This window comes from Urocitellus parryii, chromosome X, assembly GCF_045843805.1.
Source record: "Urocitellus parryii isolate mUroPar1 chromosome X, mUroPar1.hap1, whole genome shotgun sequence".
In the NCBI taxonomy this organism is placed as follows: Eukaryota; Metazoa; Chordata; class Mammalia; order Rodentia; family Sciuridae; genus Urocitellus; species Urocitellus parryii.
The window spans coordinates 61585593-61608047 of NC_135547.1; the positions used below are offsets into that span (position 1 = coordinate 61585593).

General features: G+C 32.3%; 1 protein-coding gene across 1 annotated transcript in view; it reads right to left on the reverse strand.

The window, feature by feature from the left end:
- The window catches only part of Dach2 (dachshund family transcription factor 2), a 527975-nt gene that overhangs the window by 116466 nt on the left and 389054 nt on the right, over positions 1-22455 (reverse strand). Inside the window, exon 5 of the mRNA XM_077793629.1 lies at positions 11348-11506. Within this exon, the coding sequence (XP_077649755.1) occupies positions 11348-11506 (159 nt within the window). The remainder of the gene's footprint in view (positions 1-11347; positions 11507-22455) is intronic.

The window sequence follows — 22455 nt, forward strand, 5'->3', positions numbered from 1 at the left end:
TCTATTGCTAAATATACTTCCATGGCACATATGCACCGTAGTTGATTTTTTAAATTCACCTACTAGAGGAAATATTGGTTACTTCTAAATTATAGAAATTGTGAATAAAATTGATATAAACTTTAATGTATAGATGTGTAGGATTTGTTTGCTTGCTTTTGCAGTGCTAGGAGTTGAACATCAGGCCTCATACATGCTAAACAAATACTTCACCACTGAGGTATAACCCCAGCCTGATGCAATTTTTAATGCTTTTATTAGGGCATCAAAATTATACATAATATTGTAGTTTTACTGGGACATATTAATGCATTCACAAAACATAATCTACTCCAGTTTTTTATTAATTTGAATATAGAAAGCTATGCTTAGTTTGGTAAGAAATAGCCAAAATATCTTTCAAAGTCATTGTATAAATCTGTATTCCCACCAGCAATAAATTAAAACTTCCTATTTTTCCACATCCTTGCCAGAAATTTAAATTCCCAGAGATTTGGATGTTAGCTCTTACAGTAGGTATGTGTTAGGGTTTAGATCTGAGATGTCCCCCAAGAGCTAATATGTGAGATAATGAAAGAATTTTCAGAGGTAAAATGATCAGATTTGAGAGGTGTGACATGGTCAGAGTATTAAACCACAGATATGCATTAACGGGGTGGTAACTATATGCAGGTATGGTGTGGTTGGAAGAGATAGATCACTGGTAGTGTGCCTTTAGGGTTTATATTTTGTCTCTTGTGAGCAGAGCTTGCTTTCTGCTGGCTGGTGGCTATGCCATGAACTGCTTTCCTTCACCATGGCTTTCTACCATGATGTTCTGCATCACCTCAGGTCTTGAGCTGTGGAGTTGGACATATATGGATCTAGACCTCTAAGAAACTGTGAGCCCAAATAAACTTTTATTCTCTGATTGTTCTCATCAAGTTTTCTTTTTGGTCAGAGAAATGAAAAATACTAAAACAATAGGAATATCTTCTTTTTCCATTTGCAATTCCCTAGTAATATGATGTTGAACATGTTTTCTTATGCTTATTTGCCATCTGAACATATTCTTTGATGACATGTTTGTTCAGTCTTTTGCCCATTTTTAAATTGGGTTGTTTATTCCTCATCATTATTATTCAAATAATTCTTTATCATATATTTATTTTGCAAAGGATTATCCCCCATGGCTTGTGTTTGCATTCTCTTATTAGTGTGTTCCTTAAAGCAGGTTTGGATTTTAATGAACATATTAATTTAATTCAACATATTAACTATTTTTTAAGTGTCATGCCTTTGTTATTATATCAAAAAACACATTGCTGCACCCCAAATCACTTAGATTTTCTATGATGTTATCTTCTGGTAGTTTTAGAGTTTTTCAGTTTATGTTTGACCAATAATACATTTAAGTTAATTTCTGTGAAGGGAATAATACATTTAAGTTAATTTCTGGGAAAGGTCTGTGTCAAGGTTCATTTTTTTGCATATTAATTTCCTGGTGTTCCAGTATGATTTATTAAAAAGATTATGATCTTTCCATTATATTGTATTTGCTATTTCATCAAATATTAATTGATTATACTTATGTGGTTCTATTTATAGGTTCCCTAATCTGTTCTATTGAAGTATTTGTCTAATACATAATGAAGTATAGAATTATCAGTCCACTGACTTTGTTTTTCTTCAATATTGTGTTGGATATTTTAGGTCTCTGCTTTCCATACAGATGTTAAAATCAGTTTGATAATATTCACAAAATAATTTCCTTAGGTTTTGATTGCAATTTTAATGAATATATTGATCAGTTTGGAAAGAATTAATATCTTAATGACATTGACTCTTTGTATGCATGAATAGAGAATACCTCCCCATTCATGTATTTTTTTTTATTTCTTCAATAAGTGTTTTGTAGTATCCCCTCAATAGATCTTATACATATGTATAATTCTTTCATTTTTTGTTGTATTTTTAACATCAAACTGTAAATGTTCATTGCTACCATATAGAAAACCAATAGATGTTTGCACATTAACTTTATATCCTGCAAACTTTGTATAATACCTTACTAATTTTAGACGACATTTTTGTGAAATCTTTGTTATTTTGTATATATACAATTGTGTCACTTTTAAACAAAGACAGTCTTTCCCAATATGTATAATTCGATTTCCTTTTCTCAACATATTCCATTAGCTAGGAACTGAAATATTATGATGAATAGGAGTGGTGAGAGAGGTCATACTTGCCTCATTCCTGATCTTAGATAAAAAAATCTAGTTTCTCAACATCATGATGATATTAATAGGTTTTTGCATATGTTCTTTGTCAAGCTGAAACAGTTCCCTGGTATTTCCATTTTTCTGAGAGTTTCTATTATGAATGACTCTTGTATTTTGTTGGATGCTTTTTATTCGTCTATTGTTAGGCTCATTTGATTTTTCTTCTTTTCATGTTTTTATTAGTGCATTATAATTATACATAATAGTGGAGTTTATTGTAACATATTCATATGTGCACATAACATTATTTGCTCTGATTCATTTCTCTTTCCTTCTTCACTCCACCTGTTCCTCTCCTGTTGTTACTTTTTATCTATTATTTATTTTTATTGGTGCATTATACCTATATATAAAAATGAGGTTGACTGCAGTATATCCATATAAGCATTTAACATAGATTGGTCAATTTTATTCCCAAATTGTTTCTTTCCCTCCCCTCCTCTCTTCTCCTTAATCCCCTACCCTACTTTACTGATCTCACTTCTATTTTCATGAGATCACCCTATTTATTCCTTTTTTTTCTCTGTAGCTACCTCATATGAGAGTAAATATTTGAACCCTGACTTTCTGACTTTCTGAGTCTGACTTATTTCATTTAGCATGATATTATCCAGGTCCATTTACACACCAGCAAATAACATAATTTCATTCTTCTTTATGGCTGAAGGGAACTTCATTGTGTATATAAACAATATTTTCTTTCCTTATTTAATTGTTGATTGAAAGCTGATCTGGTTCCATAACTTGGCTATTTTGAATAACACTGCTATGAACACTGGTATGTGCGCATAGTTATAGTATGATTATGTTTCTTTCAAATAAATACCAAGAAGTGGAATACTTGTACCATATGGTGCTTACATTCCTAGCATTTTCAGGAATCTACATACTGCTTTCCACAGTGCTTCTACTACTTTGCAGTCTCACCAAAAATGCATTAAGTGTTCCTTTTTCTCCTCATCATTACTGGTATTTGTTATTTATACTCTTGAGAATTGTCATTCTGAGATAAGATCAGTGTAGTTTTGTTTTATACCTTCCTGATTTCTCATGATGTTGAATATTTTTTCATTTGTTTATTGTCCATTTGCTTTTCTTATTTTGAGAATGTGTGTTGACTTCATTTTGTCATTTATTGCTTGTGTTATTTTTTGATGTCAAAGTTATTGAATTCTTTATATATTTTGCATATTAATCCTATCTCGTAAGAGTAACTGGCAAGTATTTTCTACCATTCTGTAGAGTCTCTTTTCATACTCTCTTTTCATACTGATTTCCTTTGCCATGCAGAAGCTTTTTAATTTAATGTCATCCCACTTACTAAGTTTGGGGTTTATTTCTTGTACTTTATGGATCTTATTATTGAATTTGGTGCCTTGTCTGTATGTTGGAGTGTTGAACTTATGTTGTCTTCTATTAGTTGCACAGTTGCTGGTCTAATTCTAAGGTCTTTCATATACTTGAGTTGACTTCTATGAAGATTAATACATAGGGGTTTCATTTCATTCTTTTACAAATTGCTACCCAGATATGAAGACTAATAGGATACAAAAGAAAAAAACACCGACAAACCCAGATACAGTCATCTCATCTTTTTAAAAAGTGCCAAAAACACAAAGTGGAGAAGTTGTATTTCCTTCTTTAGTCTGCTGATGTGACATATTTCATTAATTGATTTTTGAATGTTGAACCAGTCTTGAATACTTAGAATACATTCTACTCGGTCATGTTGTGTAATATTGAATTTGACTTGTTAATATATTGTTGCATTATGTTCAAGAAAGATATTAGTCTGTCATTCCACTTTGTTTGCTATTGGCATTTGACTAATTATGGCTTAACAGAATATAGTAAGAAAGATTCCCTCTACTTCTACATTCTGGAAGTAATAACTGCTATCATTTCATTAAGTGTTTGGTAGAATTCATTTGTGAACCCATGTTCACTTGTTGTATTCTGTTTTGGAAGGTTATATATATATATATATATATATATATATATATATATAACATATATAATATTATATATATAATATTATATGTATAACATATATAATATTATATATTGAATATATATTATATAATCAATTGATTTTTAAAATCTATTTATTGGTTATTTTTAGTTATACATGACAGTAGAATTCTTTTTTTTTAATATTTATTTTTTAGTTCTTGGTGGACACAACATCTTTGTTGGTATGTGGTGCTGAGGATCGAACCCGGGCCGCACGCATGCCAGGCGAGCGCGCTACCGCTTGAGCCACATCCCCAGCCCAGTAGAATTCCTTTTGATATAATTATACAAGCATGTAATATATCTTATTCTAGTTAGAATTCCATTCTTGTGGATGTATATGATAGTAGGATTTTTTTATGTACGTACATAGAAAAATTATGTCACATTCATTTCACTGTATTTCCATTTCCTATTCCTCCTCCCTTCCCTCCCCCATTGTCAATTTCTTAATGCTTATAGGTCTTTTCAGATTATTTATTTCCTTTTGTGGGATCATTTGTGGATTGTATCATGTATCTTTGAAGAGATTATTTATCCAAGTAATCAAAATTATGGGGAAAAATTGTTATTAGAATATTCAACTGTTACTATTATTTTTGTACCGGAAGGCAGAACCCAAGGGCACTGAGCTACATCCCCAGTTCTTTTTTTTTTTCTTTTGAGAGAAGGTCTAAATTGCTGAGGCTGTTCTCCAACGTGTGATACTCCTGCATCAGCTTCCCTAGTCTCTGGGATTATAACACACTAACCTTCCTCTATTATCCTTTTAACGTCTATGTGACCAGCAGTAATGAACCCTCTTTTATTTCTGATATTATAAATGTTTACTTCTTCCTTTTCCTTAACATGTATACAGGTTTATCAATGCCATTAGTCTTGCCATATAAGACTTTTTGATTTGTTTAGTCACCATTGATTTATTTTAGTTTTATTGATTTCTGTACTATTTTATATTACATATTTTACTCTGATTACCAGATTTAATTTGCTCATCTTTTTAGTTTCCTAAACTGGAATATTCTATTACTAATTTTATTCTTTCTTATATTTAATATAGTAATCCAATACTATACATTTCCCTGTAAGCACTGCTTTTGCTACAACTCAGAAACTTTGATAAATTGTATTTCTACTTTCATTTACTTTAAAATATTTTAAGATTTATATTGAGAGTTCTTTGAGGCACATTGTTCTTAAGACTGCTACTTAATCTTTAAGTATTTTTTGGATGTTACAGTCATCATTCTGTTTTGGTTTCTATTTCAATTACATTATGATTGAGTGCATATTTTGTGTGATTCCTATTCTTTATGTTTGTTAAGTTTTTTTAATGGCCCTAAATGTGGTTTATCTTTATGAAGGTTTCATAAGAACTTAAGAAGAACGTAAAATTTTCTGTTATTGGACAAAATATTCTAAAGTGCCCCTTAGATTCAGCTGATTAATTGTGTTGTTCATTTCAACTCCGCCCTTCCTAATTTTATGCCTGCTGGTTGTGTCGATTACTTACAGATAGTGATGTGGTCTCCAATTATAATAGTGGATTCATTTGTCTTATTTGCAGTTCTATCAGTATTTGCTTCACATGCTTGATACTCTGTTATTAGGTATAAACACTTTAAGGTTTATTCTGTCTGTTTTAGATAAGTGACTCCTTTGTCATCATTGCTCTGAAGTCTACTATCTCTGAGATTAATATTGCTACCCTAGCCTTCTTTGCATTAGTTTTGCATAGTATATATTTATCCATCTCTTTATTTTTGCTCAATATGTGCATTTATATTTAAAGTGGGTTTCTTAAACCAATGCACATTAAGGTCTCATTTTTTGTCCATAATTACATTTTCTGGAGGTTCTTGTTATTTTGTTATTGCTTTGCACAATTTATGATTTTATAGGAAGTGTGTTCATATTGAATTAAAGTAATAGAGCACTGACATATGTAGCACCTAGAATACACAAGCTAGTCTATCTTTTACTTGGTGTATTTAGACCATTATAATTTAATGCAATTATTAACATGGCTGGATAAATACCTCCTATATTTTAACTGCTTATTATCTGTTGCCCTTACTGATTTTTCTCTATGTTCCCCTGTTTTCCACACTCTTATGCCTTTTCTGGCTTTAATGGAGCATGCTATGATTCTAACTTCTCCTTCTCACTTTCTCAGCATATCATAGACTTAATTTTAATTTTTTAGAGTTTGCATTTGAGTTTTCAATATACATTTGCAACTAATCTACATTTATTTGCTGATAGTTCTGTACCACTTTTGGGGTAGTATAAGTACTCTCAATCCCTCTTATAAAAATACTTATAAAAGTACTCTCAATTCCTCTATCACATCCCTTATATAATTGCTGTCATTTATTTAACTTATTTGTCATATGTAATCAGCCAATACACTGTTGTTATTATTACTAGCAGACTATTATGTGTTCAATTAATTAAAAATACAAATATTACTTAATACCTTATACTTAATACTGTATTTCTTCTTTAGTGCTCTTCCTTTCTTCATATATATAAAAATTTTCAACCTAAATGATTTTCCTTCTCTCTGATGGATGACCTTTCAACATTTCTAGCAAGGTAAGTCTGCTACTATAATTTTAAATTCCTTCAATTTTTGTTTGTTTGAGAAAAATCATTTCTCTTTTACTTTTAAAGAGAAATTTATCTGGATTCAGAACTCTAGTTTTTTTTAACCCTCTAAACATTTCATAATTTCTTCTTTTTTTGATGCTTTGTTCACTTTATTAGTCCCCCAAATTTGGAGTGCATAGTCACTATTTTTTCCTCTAACATGTTAAGTTTTACTTTTTAAAATTTTTTATTTATTTTTTATTTATATATAACAGCTGAATGCATTATAATTCTTATTACACATATAGGGCAAAATTTTTCATATCTCTGTTTGTATACACAGTATATTAAAACCAATTCATATCTTCATACCTGTACTTTGGATAATAATGATCATCACATTCCATCATCATCAATAACCCCATGCCCCCTCCCTTCCCCTCCAACCCCTCAGCCCTATCTAGAGTTCCTCTATTCCTTCCATGCTCCCTATCCCTATCCCACTATGAATCAGCCTCCTTATATCAAAGAACACATTTGGCATTTGTTTTTTGGGGATTGGCTAACTTCACTTAGCATTACCTTCTCTAACTCCATCCATTTACCTGCAAATGCCATGATTTTATTCGCTTTTATTGCTAAATAATATTCCATTGTGTATATGTGCCACATGTTCATCAAACAAACTCTTCTCAAGTTTAACAGTCAAATAAACCTTTGGTTTTGACTTTCTATAATTTGAATATGATATGAGTAACTCTAGTTTCTGGCATTTATCCTACTTAGTTTTTTCTGAACTTCTTTTGTTTATGGATACAACACCTTTTAATTTATTTTATTTTATTTATTTTTATGTGGTGCTGAGGATTGAACCCAGTGCCTTACACGTGCTAGACAAGCACTCTACCACTGAGCCACAGCTGCAGCCCTTCTCTGAACTTCTTGATTCTATGTTTTGGTGTCTCTCATTAATTTTGGAAAAATCTCAGTCACTGGAATTTAAACCTCTTTTTTTTTGCTCTTCTCTTTTCCTTCTTATATTCATATTATATTCACAATATACTTGCCATATTTTTTAAATATTGTGTTGTATTGGCTTTTTATTTCACTACATTTTTCTCTTTGTTTTTCAGTTTGAGAAGATTCTATTGATATAACTTGAAGCTCACTGATTGTGTGTGTATGCATATGTGTGTGTGTATTACTGGGACTTTCATGCAGGGGTAGGGTGCTTTACCAGTGAGCCACAATCTCAGCCCTTTGTATTTTTCTATCTATCTATTTATTTATTTATTTTTGAGATAAGTTACCCACGCTGGCCTTGAACTTGTAGTCCTCCTGCCTCACCATCCTGAGTAGCTGGAATTATAGGCATGTCCACCATTGCCGCAGTGTGGCTGGGCACAATTAACGAGCCACTTATCAAGCAGAAACGGACTTTATCTTTAGAACACACACGCTGCTCTTCAGAATTCCCTCAGACCCCAACTGCCACCACAGGCTTCCCACAAGTGTCTCAATCCCCCACTCCTTCTGCTGTTGAGGCCAATTGGCTGGGTCGCGTGGGCAGAGCTAAAAGAGTCCCCCAGTGAGCAGCTCCGTGGTCTGAAAAGGCAGGGAAACAGTCCAATGAGCATCACCAAAGAGGAGCCAATCAGCTGGCAGCTGGAAATTTGCTGGGGCCATGGTGAGCCAATCAGCTGGAAGTTTGCTGGGGCCACTGTGAGCCAATCAGCTGGAAGTTTGTTGGGGCCCCTTAGGCTGTGACTCTCAACACACCATGCCTGGCTCAAGGTCACTGATTCTTTCCTTGGTATTCTATAAAAAGTATTCTTAATTTTGTTGCAGCATTTTCCCTTTGTATTTCTAACAATTCCTTTTTTAAAAAAATTTCTACATCTGACCTTAAATTTCCCGTTTTCTTGTAAATTATCCACTTTTTCCATTCTCTTAGTATATTTATCCGTTCTTTTAAGGTCCCAGTATGGCAATTTTAAATATCTCCTATATCTGAATTTGGTCATGATATTTGTTCTGTCCCTTCAGACTATGTTGTTTGCCTTTTATCAGGCCTCAAACCTGTTTTATTTTAATCCCAAAATGATGCGTCAGGTAAATGAGGCTGAAGTTAATAGGCCGTTCCTTATAAGTATTACTTTGAACCAGTTGGGAGTTAGGCTGTCTAAAATACTTTACTTGTGGTATTAGATGCCAAACTTTCCTCTAGCATTTTACTTCTATATATCCTCCTTTTTTGTTGTTCTCTCTGGGAAATTCATCTTAAATAGGGTTCTATGGCTTTCAGTTCTTAACAGCTAATATAAACTCAAATTATCCAAGCCCCCTATAATACTGGTGGTAAAATGTGAAAAGCAGAAGCATTCAACATTTCTCTGATTAGATGTCATACCCTTCATGGCTTGGATCTTAGGGCTGTGGTTTTCACAAGTGTTTTACAGCTTCCCCCTCACCTTAGAAAGACAAGAAATCTCAAGGGTGCTGGAGTTGTATTTTTCACTTCCTCCACATCAAAGGTTATAGGGTGTGGAGTTTTAGTATATTTTTTCCTCAATGTTAATTAGGTTATGTTAAAACCAAGTTATTTATGGTGACATAATTTGCTTTGAGGGTAAGCTTTTCTTAAAAGAATGGATCAACCAGGGCATGTTTAAAAATATTATTTTTTAGCTGGGCATGGTGGTGCATGCCTGTTATTCCAGTGGCTCAGTTGGCTGAGGCAGGAGGATCACAGGTTCAAAGCTAGTCTTCTCAATTTAGCAAGACTGTAAGCAACATAGTGAGATACTGTCTCAAAATAAAAAATAGAAAAAGGATTGAGGATGTGGCTCACTTGTTAAGTTCCCGTGGGTTTTATCCTTGGTACTAAAAATTGAAAAAAAATACTTTTCCCTTCAACCTGCAATAAGCATAAGAGAAATTGTCTCATATATTAACACTGCGAACCTGGTAGGATTCCTAGAGATAAAATTCATGAAAGTATAGTAGTCAAGTAAGATGGCCCCCTGGAATTTTTATCAAGCTATGCCCACAGTAATTCTCCTATATTAATCAATTACCCTTTAAATGTGGTACCAGGGTCCAACTGTGGCTTCTGTTCTCCATAACATGTGGCTCTCTCTCTGTACCTTTTTCTCTAGTTTTTGGAATAGTGGTGCCCTGTGATCACAATCTTTAATGGATCAAAAAATGTTGGTGCCTTTTTTTCCTTGTTACAAAAAGAGGAATAGGGCTGGGATTGTGGATTAGGAATAGGGCTAGCATGTGTGAGGCACTGGGTTCGATTCTCAGCACCACATATAAATAAATGAATAAATAAAGGTCCATCAACAACTAAAAATATTTTTTTAAAAAAGAGGAATAATATCTTCCAAGGTTCTTTACAGAATCCAGAAGCCTCTTAGTCACTTTCCTGTATGGCATAAGTCTAACTAAAGTAGTCTTTATTTTACTTCTCATAAGGTACTATTAATTTTATTTGACTTTAGATAATGAACAACTTTATATGGATACTTCCCCTTAAGCTTATAACATCTTTAAAGTAAGACATTTAATTAATTTCCTCAATATTTGGGATATCATATTACAATATTCCAGAATTTCTCTGTTGCATAATGCTAGGTTTTACTGAGGAAATAAAAAGCTTAGGTAAAGTAGTAATGGAATTCTTCTCTTGGACTTCTTGTTAGATAAGTAATATATACAAGACCTGTTTTGCTTTGGAAAGATTTCTGAGTCATTTAAGTCCCTAAAAAGGGCAACTAAACTTGAATTTGTATAAATTGGCTGTAGTTAAACTACTGAGTAATAATAATGTTAATATTTTCTACAGTGCTTGATGTTATGTAATTCAGTACTAACAACTTTTCCTTTATTATTTTCAGTCCTGGCAAAACTTAAGAGGATATAGTTTTATCAATTCTTTGTTGTTGTGGAAACCAAAATGCAGAAAACTTAGGTTATTTCTCCAAAATCAGTGTTGTGGAATTCAGAAGGTGTGGAATTTAGTCATGTGTGGTTGTACATACCAGTAACCCCAGGTACTCTGGAGTCTGAGGCAGGAGCATTACAAGCTTGAGGCCAGCCTGAAAAACTTAGTGATAACCTTTCTCAATTTTTTTAAGGGTTGGAATTGAAACTTGGTGGTAGATTCCTTGCCTAATGTGTGTGAAGTCTTAATTCAATCCCTAGTACCATACTCATATGCATAAAAAAACCATGTTGAATTAAAACCCAAGTTTACTTGACTCTGGACTATATTCTTCACATGTATTATTACTGTGCTACCAGATCTCCACAGCTACCTCCACTCTATATATCCCATACATTCAACTTAGTCCCTCTTTACCTCCCATTCTGTTTTCAAATTATTAAAGCTTATTGAAGTTAAACAGACTATGTCCTGCTAATACAACTGTATTTTCTCAACATAATCAGTTTGAGGAATATTGTATACATACTATTGGTTAGCAAGTGGTTCTGCTGCAGTGGATTAAGGGTAGGAGCACCCCCAAGGCCTGGCTGCCCAGCTAATGCTGCATGAGCAATTCCATGCTGAGGTCCAGGAGCAGCAAGAGGAGACTGCATCTTATCCTTATCCCAGGAGGATTCACTTCCACCTGAAAAAAAAAGTCATATAAATAGTCATTTGACAGTTTTCTTTGAGAATGTTTTTTAATTATTTTTATAAAGAAAATAATTAATGCCATTTCATAGAAAATTATTATTAAACATGGTAATTCATTTTATGACAGTTTAAAAAAACTTTCAAAAATCTAAGTATATATATAAAAAAAATCTAAGTATATAAGCTACCTCTGGGAAAACTAAGCCATTTTTACTAATACCATAGGATCACTTTCCTTAATGGTTCTCTCAACAAACTTGAAATAATAATGAATAGCTTTTGGAAGCACTTATATATTGAAGATTATTAAAACACACCATTCCCTTTCCATTCCAAGCCTCTAAAATATGTATGCTATATTTTAAAGAAGAACAGTTTCTGTTCACTAAAAAAGAACACACTAATTTGTAAGAGTATGATAACATACAAAATATACAGAGTAGGAAACAAACTTACCACTTATTTTTGGTTCAGCCCTCAAGCAATGCTTTCATACATAGCAAGATTCTATACAAAATAGGCTGGATAAAACATGAAACCATGGCTTACAATTTGAAATTATACTTTGATCACCACACTAGAGAGTGTAGTGAAATGCACACTAGTGCAGACTTCTATATTGCCGTGATCCATAGTGGCATAGCTATTTAATCTGGTACTGAACATACTTTGGGAACAGAGTCATTGCCTAAAATGATATGGGAAGGAACCCTAGATTTCCAGGGCTTTCTTTTAAGAAAAATTGAAACAAAGAAATAGAGAGTTAGATTTTAATCAGTACAAAAGATAATATTCTGGCTTTGGGAAACAAGATGTTGTATAGCAGCTCAACCTATTTGCTTGATATGTTTCATTCATTCAGGGTTCAATGGCTCTGCCCCCATAACCCTACTGGGATTGTGATATTAGAAACTCTACCTGAATGATACTGTCCCATATGCTAACTGAAACTATGACCTTGTTATATATGGAGATCAGACCTGGAGCTTTTGGGCCCTCTACAAAATGTTTGCATTTACAGGTTTAAAAATAAAGAATAAATTAACATATTTTCAACACATTGAACATTGTAATTATTTTCACTTTAGCTCCCTCCCAGATTCTGTTCATATGGATACTCATTTTTACATAGTAAACACTCTGCTACAATAACTTTATGTATCAGAGGGCAAAGGCTACACTGTATTATGCTGAGTTATTTAATTATAATTTTTAAACAATATACTTTTTCTTTCAGATTTATCACTAGAATAAATCACATTATAACAAAAATATTGAGTTATTTCATTAGAATAAATTAATTAGCTGGAGTGACATTTCTGGTTCCAAAATGACAGATATATTTATAGTACATTCATATAAACTGTCTTTAAAGTGTAAACTTTCCAGGGAAATGCTTTCAGGACCAAATGTTATTTCCCCTAGATATTTAAAATTGAGGGCTAGGGTTGTAGCTCAGTGGTAGAGCATGTTCCTAGCACATGTGAGATACTGGGTTGGATTATCAGCGGAAGGAAGGAAGGAAGGAAAGAAGGAATGAAGGAAGGAAGGAAGGAAGGAAGGAAGGAAGGAAGGAAGGAAGGAAGGAAGGAAGGAAGGAAGGTGTTGTGTCCATTTTCTCCATTCATTTAATAAAAGATTTAAAATTTATTTAAGCAAATGGCCTGCTAGAAACTCTGCCAGGATTTCCTTTTTTCTTTCAAATATGCATTTTTTAAAACTTTATTTTATTTATCTGTTCATGTGGTGCCAAGGATTGAACCCAGTGACCCACATGTGGTAGGCAAGTGCTCTGCCATTGAGCCACAATCCCAGACCTCTGCCAGGATTTCTTAAACGTTCTATCCATTCATCAACCATTCTTACCCTAGGTGTGGGGATCTTCATCCTCCTCAGAACTCTTTCAGGCTGATTTACAGGCAAAGTTAACCTTTAATCAATTCAAAAGTGGGGGATCTTAACCAGTATTTAACCAGATGAGCTAAGGAAACACCATATTTTTTTAGCAATACATGTAAAGATTGAGGGATACCTGGTCCTATGTATATAGACAATCTTTCCCAGTCAAACATGGAAGAAACAAGTAGCTAATTATTTAATTCCTATGATGAACAGTTGATCTGAATGGAAACTGGTAAGATGGGAAATTTGTTTAAATTTGATAGACTTAAAGAATCCAAAATAATTTTCTTGAACATGTGGAGGTTTCGAATGTTTATTGAGACCCTGTGAAACTTCTAAGATTATACCAACTGTTTTCTCTCTTCATCCTTATGTTTGATATTATAGAGTAACTGCCACAAAGCAGGGAAGTAATTTATGGTTTGGTGCATTTACATAGTTTCCCATTGACAAACTTGAAATTCTAATTAAAATCAATAAGACAGTGTTATGCTGCAACAAAGAAGGATGGTTGGGAAAGAGGAATATCAATAAACAATGAATGTAACCACACTAAAACACAGAAATTTGTTTTTAGTTACAATGGTATGACAAACATGATTAAAATAAGAAAATACAAAAATTCGAAAGAATAATTGCTAAGCAAAAAATTGAACCACTCCATCATTTTTGCATTTTGTTCAGTATACAAATTATCTATTGCAGAACTGCAATTTGCAAAGTGATGAGTAAAACATTGACAAAGCAATATTAATTTAGAAGATACTAAATCATAATGTATGTTATTAATGTGGTATTAAACTGTCACACAGCAATGGCATGCTGCAACCTTAGAGCTGAGACAATGTCAATATTGATTTTATAAACTAGAAACATTTTAGTCCACATTCAACACATATGGTACATTAGGCATTAGTCTAATGTTTTATACCTCATATATCCCAAATTAACTTGAATAGAAATGTTTTTTAAAACATCATAAAAAGATCCCAAAATGTTTTTGTGTTTTCTTTGATAAGAAATTTGGATGAACTTTTTCTGATATTTCATCATTGTTAACTACTGTTTTAATGATAGAATGAAGGTGATTTCCAGCTGTTTCCATCTATACTAAGTATGGATATAAGATAGTTTTGCAGTCTGTAGTGAGCAACTGAGAAATGTGGGAGTGTTCTTAATGTTTAGATTAGGTTGTATTAATGTTCTGGACATATTCTGGACTCCTGACCTATGATTGTTTACCATTGTTAAGTGTATACAAATTGACCTGTGACAAAATCTGGAATTCTCTGGTGGCCCCAAACATAACATCGTCTCTTTGTCAGATTGAAAGACAATATTAACTGCCTTTACAGGTAACCATGTACTTTTACTAATATAATCTACGGGTCTTTTTTTAAACCACTAAGTAGAAGTCTTAGGTATCCACCTTACTTTATCTAGGTACTGTGTACCTACATATGTATCTATCTCCACATCATTTTTTTATTTGCTTTAATTAATCATACATGACAGTAGAATGCATTTTGACACATCATACATAAATGGACTACAACTTCTCACTCTTCTGGTTGTACATTATGTAGAATCACACCAGTTGTGTAATCATATATGCACATAGTGTAATAATATCCAATTCATTCTACTGTCATTCCTACCCACATATCCCCTCCTCTCCCTATACTCCCCTCTGTCTAACCACAAGTACATTTATTCTTATCTAGCCCCCAATTCCCTTATTGTGAATTAGCATAAATATATCAGAGAAAACATTTGGCCTTTGGGTTTTGGGGATGGGCTTATTTTGCCACATGATATACTCCAGCTCCATCCATTTACCTGCAAACGCCATAATTTCATTCTTCTTTAAGGCTAAGTAATATTCCATTGTGTATATATACCACATTTTCTTTATTCATTCATCTGTTGAAGGATATCTAGGTTGGTTCCATAGTCTGGGCATTGTGAATTGAGCTGCTATAAATATTGATGTGAGTGTGTCACTGTAGTGTGCTAATTTTAAGTCCTTTGAGTATAAACTGAAGAGTGGGATAACTGGATCAAATAGTGCTTCCATTCCAAAGTTTCTGATGAATCTCAATACTACTTTCCATAATGGTTACAACAATCTGCTATCCCACAAGAAATGTTTGATTGTACTTTTTTCCCCACATCCTCACCATCACTTATTATTGCTTGTGTTCTTGATAATTGCCATTCTGATTGGAGTGAGATGAAATCTTTCCATATGTAGCAAAATGAAATTGAACACCTTTCTCTCACTCTACACAAAACTTAAGGTGAATCAAAGATTTAGGTACTACAACAGAGACCTTGAGCCTAATAGAAGAAAAAGTAGGCCCATCTCTCCATCATGTCATATTAGGAATGGGCTTCCTTAACAAGACTCCAACCTAGATGCCCTTCAGTGGATGAATGGATAAAAAAAATGTGGCATATATACACAATGGAATTTTACTCAGCAATAAAAGAAAATAAAACCATGGCATTTGCAGGTAAATGAATGGCATTGGAGAAGATAATGCTAAGTGAAGTTAGCCAATCACCCCCCAAAAAAACAAATGCCAAATGTTTTCTCTGATATAAGGAGGCTGACTCCTAGGTAGGGAGGTAGAGCATGGGAGGAATCAATGAATTTCTTAAAGGGAAGAGGGGTAGGAGGGAAAGGGATGGGGCAGGGGATTAGCAAGGATGGTGGAATGAGATATCATTATACAAAGTACATGTATGAATAGTCAAATTGGGTGTCAACATACTTTATATATAGAGATATGAAAAATTGTGGTATATATGTGTAATAAGAATTGTAATGCAAAAAAGTAAATGTATAAAGACATGAATTGGTGTAAACATACTTTATATACAAAGATATGAAAATTTGTGCTCTATATGTGTTATAAGAATTGTAATGCATTCCACTGTCGTGTATTTAAAAAAATAAAATCAATAAAAAATATGGCAACTTCAGTTTTAAAACCCAGATAAATTTTATCCTCTGTCTTTATAAGATAAAACCAAATAAAAACAAACCAAAAACCTTTAAAAAAAACTCTTAAAGCACAAGAATTAAAATCAAGAATCAATAACTGGAATGGATTCAAACTAAAAAGCTTCTTCTTAGCAAAATTAATCAATAATGTGAAGAAAGAGCTTAAAGAATGGGAGAAAATCTTTATCACATGTACCTCAGATACTGCATTCATCTCATGGATTTATAAGTAACTAAAAAAAACCCAAATTAATCAATAAATGGGCTAAGGAACTGAATAGATACTTCACAGAAGAACAATCAATCAACAAATATATGAAAAATGTAGAACATCTGTAGCAATTAGAGAAATGCAAATCAAAACTAATCTTTTTATCTATATCTATATCTTTACATGTATAACTTTGCTGAAGCTTCTGTAACAAAATACTATAGACAGCAAGACTTCAACAAGTAAACAATATTTTTTCCTAGTTCTGAAGGTCCTAAGTCCAAGATCAAAATTTTACCAGGTTTGATTTCTCCTGATGCCTCTCTTTTTATATGACTCTCTTCTCCCTTTATCCTCATATTGACTTTTCTGTGCATGAGCTCATTCTTGGTGTATCTTATTGTGCTCAAATTTACTCTTCATATAATAACTTCACTTAGAGGGATTAGAAATCATCCTAGGCCACATTTTAAAATAGTTACCTCTGGAAAGGCTCTATCTCCAAATGTAGTCACATTCTGTAGTAATGGAGAGTTAGAGCTTTAATATATGAATTTTACAGTAACATACTGGGCTCATAACATTAGAGTATGTTCCTTTCATTGAATTAAACCATACTACCTTTGTGAGATAATTCCTTTGGGGGGAGGGACTGGATAGCATTTTCAACCACACAGGTTGAATGGTCCAAGTAGGAAGAGGGCTTGGGAAATAGAGAAACCTCATTAAATATTTACTTCATGAAACTTAATATTAAGTATAAATCTAACCAAAGACAGCCCTAAATAAATAAAGATAATGTGGATACTGTAACAAATCCTTAAAAACTGAATAAATTATTTTAGCTTTTCAATATCAATTCTTCATCACAATTTTAGCTTACAGTTTAGTAAAACTAAAGCTATGTCAACAATCAGTATATAACAATAAACTGTTATAACATTAATACTACAGTCAATTAATTAATTGAATTATGTTATAGTTGAGAAAACTACATAATTTATAAAGACCTATTTAGTAGAAATATATATTATTTTTTAAAGTCAGAACAAGAACAATATAGTGACAAATGAAGGGCAAATATTAATCTGACAAAACATCTGAGAAATCACATTGCCATAGTTTGAAATTCTTAAAGTTAAAATTTAAATTTTTTCTTTAAAATTTATTATAAAATGTTGAGTTCCAAGAATATAGCTTAATTTTGCTGCTCTTTCTTTAGAGAGTAAACAGAAGGAACAGGCCTGTGAATCATGGAATAAATCTCAACAGAAACATGAAATTTCAGACATGGAAAATACTTTCCTTTTCATTTACTTAAAGAAAAGCTTAAAAGGAAACAGCAGCATAAAATTGGTAAGAACCAAACACTATTTTTCCTAAATCCATACTAATTGAACATATTAACAGGATTAAGTGTGGTATTTCCACACATACATACAGTGTGCAGTGATCATATTCAATCATCCTTTTTTACCCTACCTCACATAACACCTTTCCCACTCCCTAGTAATCACTATTCTACTTTCAGGTTGAAATCATTTTTTCACATATTATAGAGAACATGAAGTTCTTATTTTACTTTATCTGGCTTATTTTGCTTAATATAATGTCTCTCAGTTACATCCATGGTCCTGAAAATAATGACAGGATTTCATTATTCTTCCTGGTTGAATAATATTTCATTTTGTATGTATCTCTTATTTATGTATCCATCCCCTGATGGGCATCTCAGTTGATTTCCTCTCCTAGCTATTGTGATGAATAGTGAGACAATAAATATGGGCATGCAGGTAGCTCCTCTTTATGATATTATTTCCTTTGGATATATACAAAGGAGTGAGGTAACTGGAACATATGGTAGTTTTATCTTTTGTTTTTTTGAGGAACTTCTAAAGTGTTTTCCATAATGGCTGTACTAATTTACATTGCCTAGCTAGCACTCCTCTAATTCCCAATATTCCCAAACATCTAATAACAGAATGCTTTCTATGATAAGGTGTGTGAAAACTCATGCATAATGTTTGGATGTGTTTCCAACAAATTAGTATAAGATTGCATGCCAAAATATTTCAAATGAATATGAAGAAACCAAGTAATAATGTTCAAATGCAAATAGCAAACATAATCTCTAATCTTTGGACTCAGACTATGTACCCACTTAATGTGTTTGGCTATTAGAAATGAGTAAAGAAAGCATATAAAACATTCAATGAATGTCCTCTACTTATAGTAGTCAATGATCCTCTTCATAAATGCGTAAGCTGCAATTTATGGGTTTGAGTTTTTAAGAATATTTGGTTTAAGTAATTAATATGCAAGGATTTCATACTTATAATAGACCTCTATATTCTGAACTCAAATTGGGTGTGTTTTGTAATTTAAAAGCAAAGTGTAGTAGAGGAAGCTATTTTAGACTGGGAAGGATAAATTTAAAAACCTGCTATTAAGAATAATATAAGGTAATTAGTATATTTTAAAAAGAATGAGCTTGGATATGAAATGTGTAAATATTTAAGGTAATGTGTTCTTACCTTGAACCATTTGTAGTTACAATACATATAAGTCAAATTACTTGAAAACATATATTCTTATGTACATAGGGAAAAGAGCAAGGGGCCAAATGGCAAGGAATCTACGTAGCATATGGAATAAATCAAGTTTGTTCTCTCATAGAATACTTTGGTTACCTAGAATCCTGGATGAATGCACATTGTTTGACTAACTTTAACATCATTTAGACATTTTTAATAAAATATTCGAAGCCATAATTAAACTATTAAATGTTTCACTGTTTTGTTTTTTTTTTCTAAAACACAATATAGGTATGTGTATGTAGGGGGAATGTACATATGTACATACATATATAGACATGAGTATGTGGTTTAGTATATTATAAAGTTATGTTAATAGAAACAGAAGGGGTATTCAGAAGTGCTATAATCTATAAACTTTATCATATTATGCATTTATTTGATTTTTCTATATGCATTCAAAAATAAATATTTATCAACTTTCAAGATTAGACCAGACTGGTAATATAATACATGCATTGTATTGTAACCAGTTTGTCTTTTCTCCTGCTTTGAAATGTTGCAAGGGAATAGCCACATTATAGGAATTTTTACTTTAATCACAAGTAATAGCTCATTAATGAGCCTCTAGGTTTGCAATCTACAGTAAAGTATTCACATTTCACATGAGGCTATTCAAATTTAAATTTTAATTAATTAAGAAAGAACAAAATGACTATTTTAAAATGATCAGAAGCCACAAACAGGTGGTGACAATTGCATTGGGAAGCGCAAATATCTACTATTTCCATCTTTTCAGGAAAGTATATCATTGTACTATTCTATTTTTGCACTGTACTACTCTATATTATAGAGTACAAGTAGTCACAAGTTAGTTTGTATAAAACAGTTAAAACACAGAAATAACCACAACATTTTCACATCAACATATCCCAAATTACATTGTACATAATTCAATGCATAACATCTTGTTCCTTTATTTCCTGTATCTGTCACAGGCATAACTGAATTGTTTCAAATGGGGAATTTTGAGTTCCTAATATGTATCTGGCTTTATTCTCATGTATTGTAAATACATAGATAAAAGAATAAAACCTTTGCTCTCAAAGATCTCTCAGTCTAATATGTATCATTGCTATATCTCTACCTTTCCCTCCACATTAGCATGGCCAGCTTCACTCAAATGCACTTTACATTGATTTTCTGTCCATTCCCAGTACCATTGCCTTCATTTGAACCCTCATTACTCTTTCACTTATATTATTATCTCAAGAGTCTCTAAACTGGCTTTCCCAGGCAGTTGTCCAATCTGCCTTTGTCATTGCTGCCAAAATAATCAAACAAAGAAGACAGAAGAAAGAAAGAAAGAAAGAAAGAAAGAAAGAAAGAAAGAAAGGAAGGAAGGAAGGAAGGAAGGGAATCAGAAGAGAATCAGAAAGGACAATTGCATCAGTATTAAGGAAACAATGAAATAATATCTTGATTCCATGACCAAAAGGAAAACTTACAATAAGCATGATAAGAAAGGATTCCAAGAATTGTGCAAAGACCCTCTGAGACAGTGTGGTGGATAGATGATCATGCTCTACAAATATTTTACAAATGTATTATTATCACCATAATAGGAAAAAACCAACAAAAATTATACTCTTTTATCATGACCCTCTTCCTAAAGATTTTGGAGTAAAATTCAAATGTTTAAAAATCAATAGCTCATTAATAAGTTTATTTCTTCATTTAACACTTACACATTAAAGCATATTTAGTAATTAATAATTAAGCATCCACTAAAGTCTTACTCAAATAAATTGCACTTGACTGATACATCTTTTAAAAAATTAGGCAGGCATGTTTCACCAAGTAAATGTAAAAGTCAAATAAAGTCCCAGTACATTCTTTTCTAAATTAAAACACTGCAAGGTGTATGTATTCCTTACATGTTATTTTAAGACACAGTGGCTAAAATCTGAATACTCCATTTTGAGTTTCAAAGATTAGTTTGGATATATAGGGAATTAAATAATGTAATGAAGGCAGAGTGTTCTACTGTATGACCTGCTGAGTGTGATGACAGGGTTGGAAAATACTTGCAAACTACTAGTTGGCATAATTTGAAAAAAACACTCTTCTTAAAAGGAATTTTGATTTATACATATGAATAAAATAGGATTTTGCTTGATATCATTTTGCATTTCCAAATGATAGAGTTATATTAATCACTGTGCTATAAACACCACAGATTTTTTCTATTTATTTTATATTTATATTATATTTCCTGGAGCAGAATTATGTTTTAAAATATCATTCAATTCCATATAAGCTATGTGCTGTGGCTAGTACGTAGTATGTTTGTGTGTTATACAAGATACATTTTTGAGGTTTGAATTCACTTATTGGTAGTTTTTTAAAATATTCTTTTTAGTTATGCATGGACAACAATATTTTTGTTTTATTTATTTTTATGTGGTGCTGAGGATCAAACCCAGTGTCCTACATTTACAAGGCAAGCGCTCTTCCACTGAGCCACAACCCCTACCCTATTGTTAGTTTAATTATTACAAATTGAAAGATACTAAAAAAATAATGAAAGTTCAAGCCAGTGACAGCATTTTTGTTATCTGAATTTGAATTCCTTCTGTAAAATAGTATTTGGTATATCTATATGACAAACATATTATCAAGTCATTTTGCAGTAAATAATCTTATAATACCACCACCTATCTCTTCCTTTCGCTATATTTCTGAAATATTGAATATCTACTGCTAATAGTACTTGCTAAAGATTTATTTTAAAGAGTTAATTCCTAGAACTCATATGCTGTGACATATGCTTTTGTGAAACATATCTTAAATTCACAGGTCCCTTAACTTAGATAGATAAACCTCAGAAAATACAAAAGATGACCTACAAAATACGACAAAATACTAGAATTTAAATTCTATGTAAACTAAAAAATAAATACAAAAATATAGTTCACTGATATTTAAGATCTGTATCATCACTCATGTCCCCACCAGTCAAGAATTAGAGGAATTCCAAAGGAAGAGTGATACTTAGCAGCAGGACAAGTTACTGGCCATTGGTATCCCCAGATTTTCATTTACTCTGAACTCATTGTGATATGGTCCATATACACATGATGAGTGGCTTTATAGACTAAATGGATTATTTTTCATTAAGGAGCTCTTAAGTGGATGACACAACATAAACTCAAATTGAAGATGATAATGCAAGCACAGTAGTTAAGTACTAAAATAGCTGATACTTCTTGTTGAAATTCTGT